Source organism: Pieris napi, chromosome 4 (genome assembly GCF_905475465.1).
Source record: "Pieris napi chromosome 4, ilPieNapi1.2, whole genome shotgun sequence".
NCBI lineage: Eukaryota > Metazoa > Arthropoda > Insecta > Lepidoptera > Pieridae > Pieris > Pieris napi.
This window is the reverse complement of record NC_062237.1, coordinates 10,003,599-10,022,538: the sequence shown is the minus strand read 5'-3', so window position 1 is coordinate 10,022,538 and position 18,940 is coordinate 10,003,599. Positions and strand designations below refer to the sequence as shown.

Genomic DNA, 18,940 nt, shown 5'->3' with positions numbered 1-18,940 from the left:
TCTTTGTTGCATCAGCTGCCAGTAGAGGTATTTCCGAACCGATACGACTAAGGAGCCTTCAAAAAAAGGGCGTACCATTCCCTGAAAGATCAGCAACACACCCGCTAGCCCCGGCGTTGTTGGTGTCCACGGGTGGACGTTATTCCTTTATTAAACGTGAGCCGACTGCTCCCATGCTGTCCCATAAAAAAAACTAAAGACGATTTACGATTATTTAAATAGAATAAATATCTTAGGCTCAATATTTTTTCTTGGATTAGATCACTCACTTACCTAATGATAATGAAACGATAAGTGAAATAGACGGAGACCCACTATAGATGGATAATTATGAAGAATGGAATATGACCCGTACTGGTAGCATCTTTATGTAAAATCCTAGCAATAAAATAACTGTAAGTCTATCGACCGTGTCCTTGAATGACCTACAGATACCCATTAACAGGGCTGCTAGATCGTGTAATTAGATATAAATTGTGTATAGTATACACTGTATACCCGATCCGACATGCTCATACATCCCGTTTATCGTAGAACAGTCAAGCTACTTACAATTAAAAACATACACGATTTTGTCTTTTCAATAGGTCGTGATAATGATAATTTTTTATCTTTAGTGATTATAATGACATTGGAATTTGGTTGACTGGCAAACAAAACCATGTGCTTTTTTCAGCGGTAACATCCCATGTATAAATTTATGGAATCGTTTGAGCGCAAGGTGTTTAATACTTATTCTAAACTATCGTAATGTTTACAAATCTATTTTCGGGCATCTAAATAATATGCTCACTACTTCTTCGACAAAGTCACAGTCCTGCTTTACACATATGTGTTTTAACTATTTTTATCCTTTACCGCTTATATTGTACGTGTGTGATATCTTTGTTACATCAATACAATTTCTATCTCCAGATATGAAGCATTAATTTATCTAATGATACAAGTATATCAATATTGATAACTGGCCAGACTGCAAATGTGGTCGGTACGCGCGTCGTGTACAACGAAATTATAAAAATGGTGGATTTAAAAAAAGCAAGGAATAGTTATAAGGTGAACGATTTGTCTCAAGTGGAGTTTACGAAAAATGGAGACAAAGGGTGAGTCAATCAATAAATGCAAATACTTTTATAAATCGTTTACGATTTCGACAAGTCAGACTGGATTCGTATAGACTTTTATAATACTGATAAAGTTATTACGACAATTAGCTATCTAAACTAGACTTTCGACGGGAATTTAGTGGTCAGTAAAAAAAGTATTTATTTTTGGGCGATCAATTGCGATATCTACGTGATAATTATCTTTCGTAATTTTCGCATCATTGCGAAATTACGCTGTAGATATAATAAAATAGTATCCGATTATTTTAACCAGTTAAAATTGTTCTCATCAAGACTTTTCCTGTAATTATGACAAGTAAACTTATATGACAAGCTTAAAAGTTCAACCAAGTTTAGTACTTTGGGCCTACCATGAGCTCTTATTGCGAACCTATTGACAACCTACAATTGAGATGCATCGCTTATTCTTACCATCAGTTCATATTTCCACGTGACCTTAACGATAGTCAGATTTAGTTTATTCAATTTGTATGAAAATTCGTACCATGACCACTCGACAACACAATGAGCGATTCTAAAAAAGTTTCTTTTTGTTCAACGTTTTCGTATCGAAGTGTCCAAATAATAGTTTACAATATTATATAAAATATAGCACCAGAAAACTTTATATATATATTATGACATAATAGCTTATTGTGATTGATGAGTTATTTAAAATAATTTCATATTTTATTTATTTTTAAAACTTACATAGACACTTGAAACAAAATAATCGTTCTTTCGTTCGGTCTTGCGCTTTCAATACCTTTCAGTTTATAGGAGGTCATGGTACGAAAAAATGCTATTGAATTTAGGAACCTAAACTCATGAGCATCTCAACTGGATATTTTTAAGAAAGTTTATGGTAGGCCCCTGTTTTGTTTGTTTATAACTGTGCGACTAGTAAAGCCACAATTATGTATGACACATCGCTACAAGGCTACTAAAATAATTAAGCTAATTGCCTTCGAATAACGTTTAATTAGTATTTTTTTCTAAGCAATCATTCTATTACAATTCGTAAGCGAACAAACATTGGTCCTACTTTATTTCTATTAAAGCGTTGTCATTTTAATTGTAATAAGTATATCAGAAACGTTATCGTACAGATTTATCATTTTAATTATCATTAAATTATTTTTGTGGTTTATTTTTTAAGGTTTTCCATTAATATTGAATTTTGTAGGATATATTACTCAGATTGATTAGTAATTTACGATTTTTCCTTATGATAACATAATATTATGAATGATATAATTTGATCAATAAAATTCGGTCGCAAAATGAAAAATACAAATTATGTGCGTATCGCAGTTAGTAGTTTTTGGTATTAGCTAAGTAAATGGTTTTTTCAACAAAAACATTTATTCGTAAATTGAAATAAAACAATAAATTAAGATGATAGTAATTTAAATTTTATTGTATTAAATTAAGGTATAGCAATTATGAATGACAATTATATCTTAATAATAAATAATTAATGATTCTTTTATGAATTTTTTTTTACTTTTTGTCAAACAATCGTGTCGCCTGGGGGACACCTAGGTATTCATGACGAGAGGAATCATACAAAGTTTTTTTATCAATTAATTTTAATTATTATTTATTATCAAATTAGTATTATTATACAATTTATTATTATTATTTATGTATGCTAGTTAGTATATTATACTCGTACCACGTTGAAGTTATCATTTGCTTTATACAACTTATTCTTTTCTCATCCCCTGTAGCTACTTCTAATACCCCTGCACCCTTGACAATCGGCTGCCGACGATCTTGCTTTTAAAAAAAATTAAAAATATATCACTATAACAGTGAACATAAAAATAATTGTACGAAAATTTTGTTCATTGTAAGGCGTGTACGTTAAGTGATTCCTAATTATATAATTTAAACTATTACTACCTATAGTAGATATAATATTAAGTATATTATTATTAAACCCGCGATATTAAATACTACTACTTGATTTTCACAAAATCGAAGTCATAAAACGCACATTTTGACATCTATTTCTTTTCGAACAGTGAAACTGAATCAGAGCCTCCTGCTCCTGAAGTTCCCGGAATCTCATTTATTACCCTTGTAAGTATGAAAAAATATTCTTTATCATATCTAGCAATACGCGTCCTTTAGTCACGAAACAGTTTTGATGGGTTTTAATATAGTAGGACTTGAATACGAATTTTGTAAAAATTTAAATTGTGACTATTAAAAAGCATAACACACATGCTTTGGCAGAAAAACATTTCCTTCATAGTTAGTGGATCTGATCTGGTGCTTACTCGAAATATGTAATTTCTAAGGACATCGAAACTCCGGTAGAACGCAATCATATGATCAACTAATGGAATGGAGGAGTCGATTATGATAAACAAAAAGTGCGTAGATACATGTCAGAAGTGAAACTTCTTTGGCAAACTAATATTTAAGTCTTGTTCATATTTATTCAAATCTAAAACTTTAGATTTCCGAGACTTAGAGGGAGGGAAAATGGAAGATATGTTAGGAATTTAATTGTCATTAAAATATTAAGTGTCGAAAATTAATACAAATTATATTTTTTTTATAGAATTTCTATAAGATAATTCGCCCTTACTCTCTTTCAATCGGTCTCTCTCTTTTCTTCGACAAAAACGCTGCACATCTTCGTGACGTTTTTTTTTTAAATTTTACCCTCATGCGCCTATAGAAGTTTCGCTTCAATAAACGATATTAGTAAAAAATCATATTTTCTTTCAGTTTCGCTTTGCCTCGACACAAGACAAATTATTTATAGTAGTCGGAATACTATTTTCAATTATTTCCGGTTGTATGACACCTTTGAACACATTGCTTATATCCTCACTTCTACAAAGTATGGTGGAGTTTGGGATTTCTGTAATAGCTGGGGATCCACAAGGGGACGTGTTTCTTCAGGCCGTTCAAGATTTTGCAATCAATAACGCTGTGGTCGGAGTCATTCTGGTTCTAACATCATATGGAGCTACAGTTCTAATGAATTTTTCTGCTTATAATCAGGTCATTATTTTACACTTTATACATTTAAATATCTCAAGCTTAAAATCATATAATGTTATGGTTATACATCAATAAAGCCTAGACGTCGATGAAAACTTATGATTTAAAATTTTTGAATAAAATCCCCGAAACGGGACTTATATATGCGAAACAAACGAAGACTTTTAAACAAAAGTATTATTTCAACTAGGAACGAAAAGAACAGAAAAGCCAATTTTTTTAGAAAAACAACATAATCTCTATAATTATATAATACTCGTGTAACAATGTTCGTTCCCGTACTCCTCCGAAACGGCTCGTCCGATTCTTATGAATTTTTTATTCATATTTAGTAAGTCTGCGAATCGGCTACTATCTATCTTTCAAACCCTTAAGTGATAAGGGGTGTTACCCCAAAAAAAAAATATTTTTATTTTTTAGACATTTTTTTTGATACAGCATACAAAAACACATACAACCCCTAATTTTCACTCCTCTACTATCAACCCCTATATCTAGTAGATAGTTATTTTTATTGAACTAAAAATGTTTCTGGGAAATAATATACATGGGAAAACAACGTTTGCCGGGTCAGCTAGTAGATAATAGATATATTATTATAAATCTTGTTTTTAGGTTTATAAAATACGCCAAGAATACCTGAAGGCAGCTTTAAATCAGGACTTCGAATATTTTGACACGCATCAAACCGGAGATTTTGCCTCCAAAATGACTGAGTTAGTATAAACGTTGCTTTTGTATGTAACACCTATGTTTTAGTTAGGTGTATTATTCATGGTAAATTTATTGTGTACTTAGTATTTAAAAAATTCTCGTTTTTTGTAATGACAAAATTGGCGATATGTATATTATGAGCATTAAACATATTGAAAACTACCTAAGTTCGTGCCCAGAAAATAACTTAATAAAAATTACGAAAAACTAAGATCTTCTAGGATTTTTTTAAGCCCAACAAACTCATTATAAACTTAACTTTAAGTTTGAAAACTTATAGACGACTATGTATTTGCAGTGACGTTGTAAAATTAGAAGAAGGAATCGGTGAGAAACTTGGTACTTTCATCTACTACCAGGCTGCGTTCGTGAGCTCAATAGTAATGGCTCTAACGAAGGGCTGGAAACTGGCACTTCTCTGCCTCGTCACTTTTCCCGTTACTCTCTTTCTTGTGGGAATGGCTGGACTTGTAAGTTGACTCTTGTACAATAAAACACCTGCAAATATTTATAGAAAAAGAACCTCAAACTAACTTCTTTATTATTTAATACATAGATTGCATCAAGGCTGTCAAAGAAGGAAGCAACGGCTTCAAGTAAAGCTGGTTCAATAGCTGAGGAGGTTCTGTCAGCAATTCGTACAGTATACGCTTTCAGCGGACAACATAAAGAGTTAGAAAGATACGAAACACACACTAATGAAGCGAGAAAAATTAATATCAAGAAAGGTAGAGATTTTATATTTAGTATTTAATATTTATATGGATGGAAAAAAATCTTTGTTTTTTACTACCAAGTTAATAATAAAAACAACACGAATAAAAACGACCCTTTTGTATCTGGTGCTTTGGTATTTTTTCTTTTTAGTCAGGCTGGTAAGATTACATGATACATATATATGCGTCAAAATCGAGATTTTGCGCTGTCTAAATTTGTCATATAGGAGTCGTACTTAGCTTAGTTGTGACTTTGATTCATAGGTTGAGATCTATAGAGCGCACTTAGACTTTGCACAGACTTAACTATCGAGTTAAGACACAGTCGGTATTTATAGAGCAAACTGCGAAATTAAAGGATAATAAAGAAAGTATTGCATGAAATGAAACATCAATTTGTATTTTGACATTTTCTGTCTTAGCTTGAGCTTAGCTTAATCTCACCGTTAAAATGTCTATAAATACTAAATCATAGTTTAAGCTTAGTGTACACTAAGCAAAGTTTTTCGTAAGTAAAGTCTGAGCAAAGTCCAAATGCGCTCTATAGATCTCACCCATACACTCGTCGTGTAAAACTTGCGATGTTCACCTATAGGGTTTAGTAGAAAAAAACTCAAAACAAAAACACTGCGGCGTTCGGCAGAGTTATTTTATCTTGCCTAGGTACTTAAAATATCTTTTTATTATGCTATTCTTTACCAGGATTCTTCAACGGTCTGGCTATGGGCACACTTTTCTTCTGTATTTTCTGTTCGTATGCACTGTCATTCTGGTTCGGGAACGAGTTCATACAGAACGAGCCAGAAAACTATGATGTGGACACAATGATTGCTGTAAGTCATAATATATCTATCTATCAATTCTGCATGATTTATCACGTCGTATTAATACATTTAATCAAAGCAATTATTTCTATAATTTTTATGAAAAAATAAATTAAAATACTTTTTTTTTAAATTAAAATATATACAACTTTAGTGAGCCATATACAATCAATACTCTTTTAATTTATATTACCAGGTCTTTTTCGGTGTGATGATGGGATCATCAAATTTTGGTATCTCGTCCACTTTAATGGAAGTATTCGGAGTGGCAAAGGGAGCTGGTGCTCAAATCTTCAACTTAATTGATAATGTACCTACGATAGATCCATTGAGGAATCGTGGTGCTGTACCCAGTACTATAGACGGAAATATAGAACTCAAGAATGTAGTTTTTCATTATCCTTCCAGACCGGATGTACCGGTAAGATATAATGTTAAGCAACACTATTTATTTATATTTTATTGTACGTTTATTTTATATTTATAGGTTTCATTGCACCTAAGCACTATTGTACATCACTGATTACGCAATAAAAACAAAAGATTAATTAAAAAAAACAAAAAAAAATTAACCCTTTTTTCGGCTAATTCCTCTAGGAGTTCATTACAAATGAAGCAATAATATATGGTTAGGGCAACTTTTTAACCATGGTGGCATGATGAAGACATATTTCTTAATTGAATACTGAATGCAAGTATTTTATCTTACATGACTTATTTAGAGTCAAACAATCATGTTCAAATTAGATACTATTTTTCCTTATTTCTTAAAAAGATGTCATAATAATAAGTACTTAATAATTGTTTCGACTTGAAAATAATATTTGAAATTAGGTCAGCTAGAACCTATACAATAATTCCCTGAAAGTTTAGCAGGCATTAGTAGTGCCTACGAAGCATTATATAGCATAATGCGTGCAGCAGAGTAACATACATAAGAGATTTTAAAGTCGGTGTCAATATGAAATATTACCTAATGGAACGAATAAATACTTTATGGACTATGGACCTCAAAGATACTTGGCACGTAATTTGTACAGATCTGTGTGTAGAGGGAAGCTCTCACACTTAAACGAACACTGGTCAACTTGACCTTTTCACAATATAATCATCGAAATACTTCTATTAATGGGAATTTTCAAGCCTGGTTAAATAAGATTTGATTCGAGGTTTTTTTGATGTTAACTCTATAATTGGTAATTCAATAAATGATACAAAATATTAGGTCGGTTACGTTACGATTGTTTACAAACATTTGAATTTCTTTCTCGCGTGTTTTATTTGACATTACTATCTCGGATTTTGATCTACAAATAACATAATACAAGTGTCCAAAATTTACAAATATAACACAATATCAGCATCTAAAAAATTTAAGCTTCTATCAGCAGATTACGATTGTGAAAAGTCGGTATAATCGATCTTTATAAGCCTGTTTCATTGGAAATCTGGATCAATGAAAACCTCTTTAAATAGGACTAAATCCTTGATGCCTTAAGATCGCTACTAACCAGGTTTCATTTAATTGAAAAATGTTTTAGGTGTTAAAAGGAATCAACATAACGGTGAAGCGTGGGCAGTCTGTTGCGCTGGTTGGCCACTCGGGATGCGGGAAGTCAACTATTATTCAACTTATATCCAGATACTATGATACTATTGACGGCAGTGTAAGTACAAATTTCTACGATATTGTAATTTTAATAATAGGTTTATCCGGTTTTTTCCGGTTTTTCTTAGCTATAAAGACTGTCAAAATATCCACTTATCTGTACTCTATATTTTAATAGTCTGTGATATTGGAATAGATTATAGAATACGTGTATTTGTGTTTGCCATTCTTTAGTGTATTGTGTTTGTCTTCAAACTTCGAGAAAACTTAGTCAAATCAAGTGATCGTGAATCATAACCGCATTTCTGGGGAGGTAGGGAAAATAATATGATGTCGTGAAGTCGATTTAATTTTTCTAAATTACTTATGACTTGTAGGCATAATTTATTAATGTAACCGAAAATTAGTTCATTAGAGAAGAATTTTATTGGAATTTTGATGAGTTTCGATAAAGATGGTTTTGAAAACTATAGGTCTTTTTACTAACTTCACAAAGTCTCTAAGATAAATAACAGTATACTTTGTGACTCGAAGGTCTTTAAACAAATTCAACTAAACTATTGTGTGCACTTTACTTTCAGGCAGCTTTTAGCTTGATTTATTGATAACGCATGATTATTATAAGCTAATGCCTATTTTATCAAAAGTAGTCCACAGAAAAGCGATATTTTTATTTACTATCGCCATTTTATTAAATACTGTCGTCGATTCTCCATTGTATTGTCGTACGCTTTAAGTATATAAGAGAAGGCCCAATTTATGAGTATTACTTCATTTCGAAATCAATAAAACATTTCAAAGAAGGTTATAATATTTTAATATCTATTTCTATCACAAGCCAAAAGAAAATTTTAGCTCTGAAAGTTTATTTATAAAAAAAATGCTACCAAGTTAATGCTCTTTTAATACGTTTTTATAAATAACAGCTTACCTTCTCAGAAATACCTTAGTTTAAGAAAGTGCATTTACCATACAAAAGCTACTAAGTAAACGTAGATACTAAGTAAGTACAAGATACTAAGTAAGTACAAGTCCAGCTATTTAAAAAAAAATGAGTAAAAATAAAAAAGATATCTCGCCCAACGTGGGGCTCGAACCCACGACCCTGAGATTAAGAGTCTCATGCTCTACCGACTGAGCTAGCCGGGCAGTTGCAAATATTATAAATAGACGATATGTATGGTGTGGATTCCAAATGTTTAGATTTTACGTTTTCATTCGATAATATGAGTTCCAAAATTTGTTCGAATGGTTTACCGGGTATTGACTCTTCAGCACTTAAAAAACGAAAAGACAACCTTTACTCAACGCATTTATAATTCGCCAGGTTCACATAGATGGAAACGATGTCCGTGACCTCTCCATCCGTTGGCTGCGAGAACAGATTGGTCTGGTTGGCCAGGAACCAGTTCTCTTTAATACCACTGTACGAGACAACATTCGCTTTGGTCGTGAGGATGCCACTAACCAGGCTATTGAGGAGGCCGCCAAACAAGCCAATGCACACCAGTTCATAATGAAATTACCATCGGTAGGATTCAAAATTGTTTATTTTATACCATATACCTAGTAACTGTGTAGAGCAGTGTTGGGCTAGTGGCTTCAGTGTGCGACTCTCATCCCTGAGGTCGTAGGTTCGATCCCCGGCTGTGCTGCAATGGACTTTCTTTCTATGTGCGCATTTAACATTCGCTCGAACGATGAAGGAAAACATCGTGAGGAAACCGGATTGCCTTAGACCCAACAAGTCGACGGTGATCGTCAGGCATAGAAGGCTGATCACCTACTTGCCTATTTGATTAACAAATGATCATGAAAAAGTTATAGAAATCTGAGGCCCAGACCTAAAAAAGGTTGTAGCGGGATTGATTGATTTTTTATACCTAGTAACTAAAATCAGGGACGCGCCGATCCCCGGCAGCGCCTGTGTGCGAAACTTATGAAGCGCCTCTTTTTATACGAATTTTCATGTTTCAACGTATCAATCAATTAATTATAAACAAAAAAACAATATCTAAACTTAAAATATAATAACTAAATATATATTATTAAAAGCAGTCCCTTTAGGCAAGGTTCCGAAGATACTAGCAGCGTTCCCCCTTTGAATAGCTAGACTAAATCTTTGTACGAGGTAGCTGCCAGCTCTTCGGTCTCCTGTGATGTCGACTAACCTTTTAGCTATTCCCTTTAAACTATTTCAGGGCTACGATACATTGGTCGGCGAGCGCGGTGCGTCACTATCGGGCGGTCAGAAGCAGCGTATAGCAATCGCTCGCGCGCTCGTTCGAAACCCGCGCATTCTTTTACTCGACGAAGCCACTAGTGCACTCGACACGGCTTCTGAACATAAAGTACAGAAGGCTTTGGATAAGGTAATATATAAAGAAATAAAATCGATAAATAAATAAATGAATCAAAGTACAGAGTGATATCAATATCATTTATTTTAACATCTTTCGTAGCCTAATTAAAATTCAATAATATGGTGAATGTAAGAGTTATATAGAGTAAACTACTAACTTAATCATGCTATGTATGGAAAATGCCATGACATTGCTATTTTAATTTTACTCTTATTAAACGATACGGGTAATTGCGGTTCGTTTTGATCTAGAATCTATATAAAAACTAAGAAACGGTCTTTTGGTTTAATAAATCTTGAAATGATGTTAGTTCTACGTAATAGCACTTGACTGCAAAATAATATTTTCAGGCCGCTGAAGGTCGCACTACAATTGTCGTAGCCCACCGATTGACCACTATCAGAAATGTTGACAAGATTTACGTCTTCAAAGCTGGTATAGTTGTGGAAAGTGGTAACCACGAAGAACTGATGGCACTAAAAGGACACTACTATGACATGGTGATGCTGCAGTATTCACCAGACTTCACTGAAACTGGTATAAAAATTACTAATTATGACAGATATGTCACACGATCTGTCATACGTTTGATGACACTTCACCTTCGCTCTAGTCTCTCTACCTCTGATCATTTGCGGCCATCACATTTATTGTGTCTAAAAAACTTGCTATATATAGATTGCGGTTTCATTTGCGCGTACATTTTTCGCTTAACTATAGTGGTGAAATTACAAAAAACCTGTTGTATTGGTTATTTGCACTTGGGTCACTTTTCGGTAGAGTATTTTTTTTTCACAGTGGGGTGAACAAAAAGTTATTTTTTGAGAAATTTTTATATCGTATAACTTAATATTATCTTCAATACACTCAATAAACAACGATAAATAGTATGTCTAACGCAAGGACTCATCAGCACCAATCTAGTGGATATTATGAAAAAGATACATGAGGTAGATATTTTCGAATTTTAATAAGAATTAGTAAAAAAAGTCAATTTCTTATAATCACGCAAAATAAATTACAACTCTGCAGGGGTTGAGCTTAGGTACCGACCGTAGAACAATTTTTTGCAGCTGATGACCTCATCTATCCCCTAGTTGCGTTTGATCCACGATTTTTGAACACCCTGTATATTATAAATACATATATGTATATAGTTTCTGTTATAGACTATATTATTTCAAGTTTCTGTTCGTTTGTAGGTTTTATTTTGGGTTAATAAATCAGCCCGAGAACGTTTATAATAGATTTATCTTGATTTTAGATCAAGGGGGCAACGTTTTAACCCGAACCGTATCTGTAGTTAGCGAGAAGGATGAAGACGAGCACATTGAGTCAAGTATTCAGGTATGTTAAACCCTACATGTTCTGAAAATTTTTGTGTTGAAAGAAATTCGTGAGGGTGTCATCGTTTTTGAAGTTATACTTCTTTAGGCGCGTTATGAAAAATTGATGAGAGTGAAATTTTACGATGCGCGCGCACCGTGACACAAAATTAACAGAATGAAGTTGCCCACGGAAGTTGCTACGGCATTGGACATAATTTAAAAACAACATTCGAATAATAATAGAATTTATGTTACACTTAATGTAAGAGAATAATAATAAATATTTATTTATTTAATTTTTCAAATGTAAACTGAACTTTATTGACTATACTCCTTTTCCAGTCTTTGATTATTTAATTGTAATTAATTATTTGCATGCAATCAAAAACTATTTTTAATAATGCCAAAGAAGTATAACTTCTTACGCGCGTACATAAGTACACGCACCCTTTTTTTTATATAACAAACAAACGGGCTGAAGGCTGATAGTAGATAAGAATACCGCCTTCCATGGACACTCTCATTACCAGAAGGCTGTTTTGAAGGACTCTTAAGTCGACGGTGTCTAAATAATTTATTTCCATTTTAGGAAGCAGCAGAAGTTACAGAGGAGCCACAAGTATCATTTTGGAAAGTTGTTCGATTGAACAAACCAGAATGGAAGTCTGTGACGGCGGCAAGTATCGCCTCTGTTGTCAGTGGATTTGCGATGCCGTTATTGGGTGTCATACTTGGAGACTTCATTGGGGTAATTTAAATTTTTACATATATATCATGAAAACTCCTCATAATAACTTAAGTGTAAGTCTTTTAACAGTATTTTCTCCTTTTTCTTGCAATTCGTTCTTAGGTAAGATTCAGAGGTGAGAAGCACTAAGCACTAAGTATGACTCCCGTATGTCAGATCCAATACGTTTTTGACATAATTAATCCGTCATTACCTATTTGCATAGTCTGTAAAATTTAGTTGATTTTAAATTATTTCAGATTCTTTCACATCCTGACCCAGAATATGTTAGGGATGAAGTACGAAAGTATGCCCTCATATTTGTTGGAGTCGGTATTTTCTCTGGAATTGCTAACTTCATTGTGGTAAATATTTTCTGAATTCATTACATTTATTACAAAAATCTTTGAAAATTACGTGTCATGTCCTGTCTAGGATATAAAAAAAACAAGTTTCATTTTAAGGTTATTTATCAAAACGTGTCGTACTTATGATCTAAGTGACAAAAATCAGATACTTTTAAACCATGAAAATAAATTTTGTACTAGTTAATGTTATGTAGGGATAGAAAGCTGTAATTAGTTCAATAAAATTTAGTTTTACTGGTTTTTAAAGGCGTTCATCATAAGTGTGAATTAAAAATAAAATAAACACATTCCGGACGTTTCACGTAACATAAATTTTATTCGCAAAATCTGCTGCGAAATATTAAGTTTTTTTTCTAAAAGATTCTTTGTCCAATAGGTATCAATGTTTGGAATTGCTGGAGCATACTTAACACAGCGGCTCCGGAAGCTGATGTTTGAGAAGTTGATGCAACAGGAAATAGGTTTCTATGACGACAAGTCCAACTCAACTGGCGCCCTCTGTGCCCGACTGTCGGGAGAAGCTGCGAATGTTGAAGGGGTAATTTTATATTCATATATAGCAAGTCAATTGTATATTGGGTTTTAATAATTTTTACTACGCAGAAATTACTTTTTAGATTTATAAATATTATTAAGATCTTCATATATGGGCTTCAAGGGTCTTAACCTTATATTTATCTTTCTTGACTCACATATCTTAAGTAGTCTTAAGTCTTCATCTAACGTAGCAAATGTTTATTGTGGACTTCGAAAGAAAAATCCTTGTTCAAACTGACGAGTGACGACCCAGATATTTTAATCGCTTGCTTAATTGTTAGGACTGTTAAATACTATACTTAAGTTTTAATAAATCTACGTTTTGTGGCGATAATTTCATAATTAGTTGATGATACAAAATTTCAGCATTTATACCTATTTTAGCCTTATTTTTGTGACACAACTTATGTTTATATTTTTAGGCGACTGGTCAAAGAATCGGAACAGTGTTGCAAGCTTTCGGAACATTTAGCTTTGCTTTGGGAGTATCCTTATTCTACGAGTGGCGCTTAGGACTGCTTATTATGGTATTTGTGCCATTTATGGCGGGAGTTCTGTACAAAGAAGGTAGAATGGTCAGCGCACAATCCTTTGGAACGGCGAAAACTATGGAGGCCAGTTCTAAGGTATATTTTCTTAATAATTATCAAATAAAAATTAAACCCGCTTTTAAACGTTTACATAATAAATAAAAACAAGAATCATCAGAATTAATAATAATATTATACTTTTAAATGCTCTGTTTACATTGATAATAGGGAGTTTATAATTTGAGCTAGTCTAAAACTCTGTCATACAATCTACAAAACCAACGACATTACAGATCGCAGTAGAAGCCGTAGCAAACGTACGAACAGTTGCCTCACTGGGGCGCGAAGCGGGATTCTCAAAAGATTACGCCATACAACTATTACCAGCGCTAGAGATTGCAAAGAAAACCGCACATTGGCGCGGGATTGTCTTTGGATTATCTAGAGGGCTCTTCAACTTTATTTACGCGGCTGCTTTGTATTATGGGGGAACTTTAATGGTATACCAAGGGGTTGACTACGCTGTTATACTTAAGTAAGTTACTGATATTTGTTAGCTACTTTAATGTCATAAATTTATTACTATTTTGTGAAGAAATCTGAAGCATTTGAATATTTTTTAGACTATTATAAACCCTGAATAACAAGGCCTTTATCACAATTCACATTCCATAAATTAGTATGAGACCTACCAATACGTATATTTTCCGCAAGCAGAATTAACCTATTTTAATAAAGTTAAATACTTTTTTATTTATTATATAGATCTGCGCAAGCGCTTCTCATGGGTTCTGCATCAGCAGCACAGGCTTTCGCCTTCGCGCCCAACTTCCAGAAAGGTCTAAAAGCTGCTAGGCGCGTAATGGTTATATTAGAAAGAGAATCGAAAATAACCGACCCACATAAACCAGCTGCAGAAAACTTTGTAAGTTTACCTATCTATCAATTTTATCTAATTTCAATTGGTTTTGGATTTCAATATTTTACCGACGTCCTGCGTACGTTCGCTAACTAGCTTCATACAGACATTTCCCAGAATAAAATTCTGACTCGGAACAAAAATTACAATTATTACACTTTTAACAATGTATTTACTTTATAACGTTTAAAAGTTAATTAACAAACTTTCAGAGAGGAACAGGAGAAGCAAGCCTTCAAAATCTGAGTTTCCGCTACCCCACGAGACCTCTAGTACAAGTTCTGAAGAATTTAGACCTAGAAATTGAAAATGGGAAGACCATCGCTCTTGTTGGTGCAAGTGGCTGCGGCAAAAGCACCATTATACAGCTCTTGGAGAGATATTACGATCCTGACGAGGGCATTGTGGTATGTTAATAATTATCAACTGTTTTTTCATTTCACAAATTTGTTTTCTTATGCTTAAAAAATGGCTGGCCATATATCGCCACGACATCAAAAAGTATTATGTTTCCTATAATTCACTCACTCTTTCATTCCTCTTGTGTGAGGCCTCTTTTTTAGACATTTAAAGCATTAATGTCTCGGCCGCTAAGCAATGCAATTCAAAAACAATGTAAATAAATTGTTGAGAGCACAAACATCTGAAATCTCAAAAAACTATTCAATAATCAATTATCTTTCAGGCACAAAACAGCATCCCCCTTACCAAACTCCGTCTTGCTGACGTAAGACAGACTATTGGCTTTGTTCAACAAGAGCCCGTGCTCTTCGACCGTACTATTGGAGAAAATATTGCGTATGGAGACAACTCTAGGAAGCCCAGTATGGACGAAATCATTGATGCAGCTAGGCAGGCCAATATTCACAACTTTATTGTGTCTCTACCCTCGGTGAGTAATTCTCATAATTCATATCTCATCTTTGTAATTGTATATATTTATATATTACGATCGAAATGCTTTCAAGTAGGACCTAATATTCGAACTGTATTTATTTTTAACTGTATAATTTCCGGGTCAATATTTTTTTTTGTTTTTCGAGAGTTTTTGCCTTTTGCCGTAGGTAAAACCGTGAGGCACATATGTTTATTTTTTAGACTATATGTTCGAAGAATATTTAAGTTTATTGTACATAGAAAGCCAATCAGAAATATATATAAATTACTTCACAGGGATACGACACCAATATCGGTTCTAAAGGAACCCAACTGTCAGGAGGTCAGAAGCAGAGGGTAGCTATCGCGAGAGCATTAATTAGAAGACCAAAAATGCTGCTTTTGGATGAAGCGACCAGCGCTTTAGATACCGAAAGCGAAAAAGTATGTTATTTTGTCACGTTAAGCTTTAACTCGTACTATTGTCTCAGTTCCTTTACCCTAAAATATGGCTTGCGGCAATGGCGTAAAAATAGGGTGGCAGGGCTGGCAGAATGCCACGGGCCCCCGACCCATGAGGGCCCCTGCCCAAGAGATATTATGTTCGATGGATGAATGTGAAGTCTCCAATTAGCTATCTAGGGGATATTGGGCTAGCGTGGGGACTAGAGACCATTCCCTCTCGCCTAAGAGAGGAGGCCTAAGGCCATTAGTGGGACATATACAACGTGTAATGGATTACTCTGAAAATCTCAAAGTTTATAAAGTACAACGTGACCATTTTTACTGATAGGGTCAAAAGAATTTGCCACGGGCCCCAAATGGTATCTATAGTTACGCGACTAGCTTGCGGTAGACATTTTTTCACCTATTTCTCTTTCCTTTAAGGCGTAAATAGGTGATAATTATTAGATTACCACAACCTGGAATCAATAGATTTGATTCAAAAGCGAAAGATATTATCGACTGTTGGCCTTTAAAATTATACTTACATAAAACAGAAAAAAAATGAGACTGCTTCAACAGGCTGGCGGGACTGCGAATGTAGACAAATGTTGGCATATTAATATTAAATATATTTGTTATAGTTTAATGATTGTGACTTTAATACTGACTTATTGTTAAAAGGTAGTTCAAGAAGCCCTGGATGGGGCGAAGGCAGGTCGCACATGCGTGATGATCGCCCATCGCCTTAGCACAGTAAGAGATGCAGATCTCATCTGTGTGCTCAACGATGGAAGACTGGCGGAAGTCGGCACTCACGCGCATCTCATGCAACTCAAGGGGCTATACTACAATCTCAACCGACGGGGATATGCTTAATGCTTTTAGATACATTATTTTAGTTTTAATCTAATCTGTGGATGATAGCTGGCACATGTATTTTCCATTTTATGTGGGTAGGTGTAGAATATTAGTTCCACCAGCATAACATTATTTTCTTGCAATTTTCCAAACTCCAATATATAGCAAACTTGGTACTTCATCGTTTGTGATGCTATGTATCTTAACCAGTGCCATGCAGACCAGCGTCATCTGTCTTGTGGAATTCCGTATTTCATATTTAATTCATAAACCTACACCTAAATAATTCTATAAAACTAATGAAGATGAGAAAAAGTTACAAATAATACAGTTAAAATAACACATTATAAAAACATTCAATAGAGAATTTAGGTCTTATTTAAACGAGTGTCACTGATTTGTATTAACATAAATTGAATGTTAAAAGTGGTCAGTTTATTAAATTTTAATTCTGTTGTACATAACTTTCTACCTTCTCATAACTCTAGGCTTACATTTGCAGCATTGATGCACCTAGCATTTTGCTGTTTTTGAAAAATATTGTTATGTGGTATCAGCTTAGAGGTTCTACTTAGGTTTTTATTACATCACCTAAAATCCAAATTCACATTTAAGTGAAAATAAAAGCCATGCACCACCTCAAACACAATTTTTAGCCAAGTAAATTAAATTTTTGTAATAAAAATATTTATTTGTATAAATGTATTTAACTTGTGATTTTAGTTGTAATGTGTGTAATTCCTAAACAAAATAAGCAACACTTTTTTATACTTGTTAGATTTATATTGTTTATAGTTATTAAAATACATACTTACTATACTTATAGACAATTGTAAATAAAACCATATTTTATAAAATGTAATTACACATATTTTCAAATGAATTTATTTTTAACATAACTCATTTGTAACATTGAATGTTTTAAGACAAGTTTGTACTTTCTGTTACTATTTAAGTCTAAAAACAAGTGCCGTTACCATAACATTTCAACTGTACTTATGTTCATGTTGTAACAACCATTCTTTCCTGTCACCACCACTACTGAACCCTCCCTTTGAACCTGATGCAACTATCCTGTGACATGGAATAACAATTATATGTCCATTGGCCCCACATGCAGCACCAATTGCTCTAGCATGGCTCCCAGATCGCCCTAATGCTTTTGCCAAGTCTCCGTAAGTCTGAGTTGTTCCATAATCTTGTTTGTACAGCAAATCCCAAACCTCCTGTTTAGTAGAAAAGTACCTACTTATTATGCCAGTTACAAATTCAAAATTATCTTGATTGCGAAGTAAAACTACTATATAAACTATATATATGAAAATATATTTTTATACAAGTATCACACGTCTATGGAAATATCATACACACCTTTTGAAAATCTGTACCAAAAAATTTAATAGGTATACTGAAGTTCTTGAGTTTACCATCAAAATAATCTTTTAATTCTACTTCGAAATTCTCTAGTAACTTGTTCTTTTTATTTACAAATTCACATGAAAGTTCTTTTGCTACTTTTACAAAAATGTCTTTAACGTTTTTTGAATCTTTAAAGGCAACAATATAAAGAAATTCATCATCACCAGCTGCCATGATCATTCCAATCTCGAAATCAAAAGTAGCAACATATACTTTGGTATTGGTACTCGAGGCAGAACTTTTTTTTAAGTTAAATGGAAATTCCATTTTTTCTTTGTTAAATCAAAATAAACAATTAGTCTTAAGAACTAGGATCATATAAGAGTAAGTATTTCGTTTATCCTATTCAATGAAAAGTAAAACCAAATCTCTCGTTCATTTCAGTTAACTTGGATATTGTTGTAAACTGTTACAATTTAAAGTTGAAACACGGTAAAGTGTAAACCTAAGCGGTAAAAATTTAAAACAACATTATTTATTTTTAGAATAGACAGGTTTTTTTTGACTTTGACACTTTAAGTTTGTAATTGTCATTGATAGTGCCAACTGCCAACCGCAAATAAAGTAAAGCATAG

The 18,940-nt window shown here is 33.4% G+C and overlaps 2 protein-coding genes and 1 non-coding gene across 3 annotated transcripts; 1 reads left to right on the top strand and 2 right to left on the bottom strand.

The window, feature by feature from the left end:
* The first annotated feature begins 809 nt into the window (after positions 1-809).
* Positions 810-17,926, top strand: LOC125049068 (ATP-dependent translocase ABCB1-like). The gene is made up of 23 exons (XM_047648150.1): positions 810-1,103; positions 3,137-3,194; positions 3,852-4,130; positions 4,746-4,846; positions 5,143-5,314; positions 5,401-5,572; positions 6,263-6,393; positions 6,581-6,805; positions 7,926-8,051; positions 9,321-9,524; positions 10,195-10,365; positions 10,707-10,893; positions 11,621-11,703; positions 12,274-12,432; positions 12,672-12,776; positions 13,156-13,317; positions 13,739-13,942; positions 14,140-14,381; positions 14,612-14,771; positions 14,978-15,172; positions 15,451-15,657; positions 15,939-16,085; positions 16,770-17,926. The coding sequence occupies exons 1-23, from the start codon at positions 1,021-1,023 to the stop codon at positions 16,962-16,964; spliced, it is 3,768 nt and encodes a 1,255-aa protein (XP_047504106.1). The 5' UTR covers positions 810-1,020; the 3' UTR covers positions 16,965-17,926.
* Trnak-cuu lies at positions 9,070-9,142 on the bottom strand. The gene has a single exon. It is a non-coding gene; the product is annotated as a tRNA-Lys (tRNA).
* LOC125049069 (methylated-DNA--protein-cysteine methyltransferase, inducible-like) lies at positions 17,799-18,721 on the bottom strand. Its single transcript, XM_047648151.1, has 2 exons — positions 18,318-18,721; positions 17,799-18,172 (listed from the first exon to the last, which is right to left on the bottom strand). Exons 1-2 carry the CDS (start codon positions 18,630-18,632, stop codon positions 17,933-17,935), a joined length of 555 nt encoding a protein of 184 aa, XP_047504107.1. The 5' UTR covers positions 18,633-18,721; the 3' UTR covers positions 17,799-17,932.
* Between the last annotated feature and the right edge of the window lie 219 nt (positions 18,722-18,940).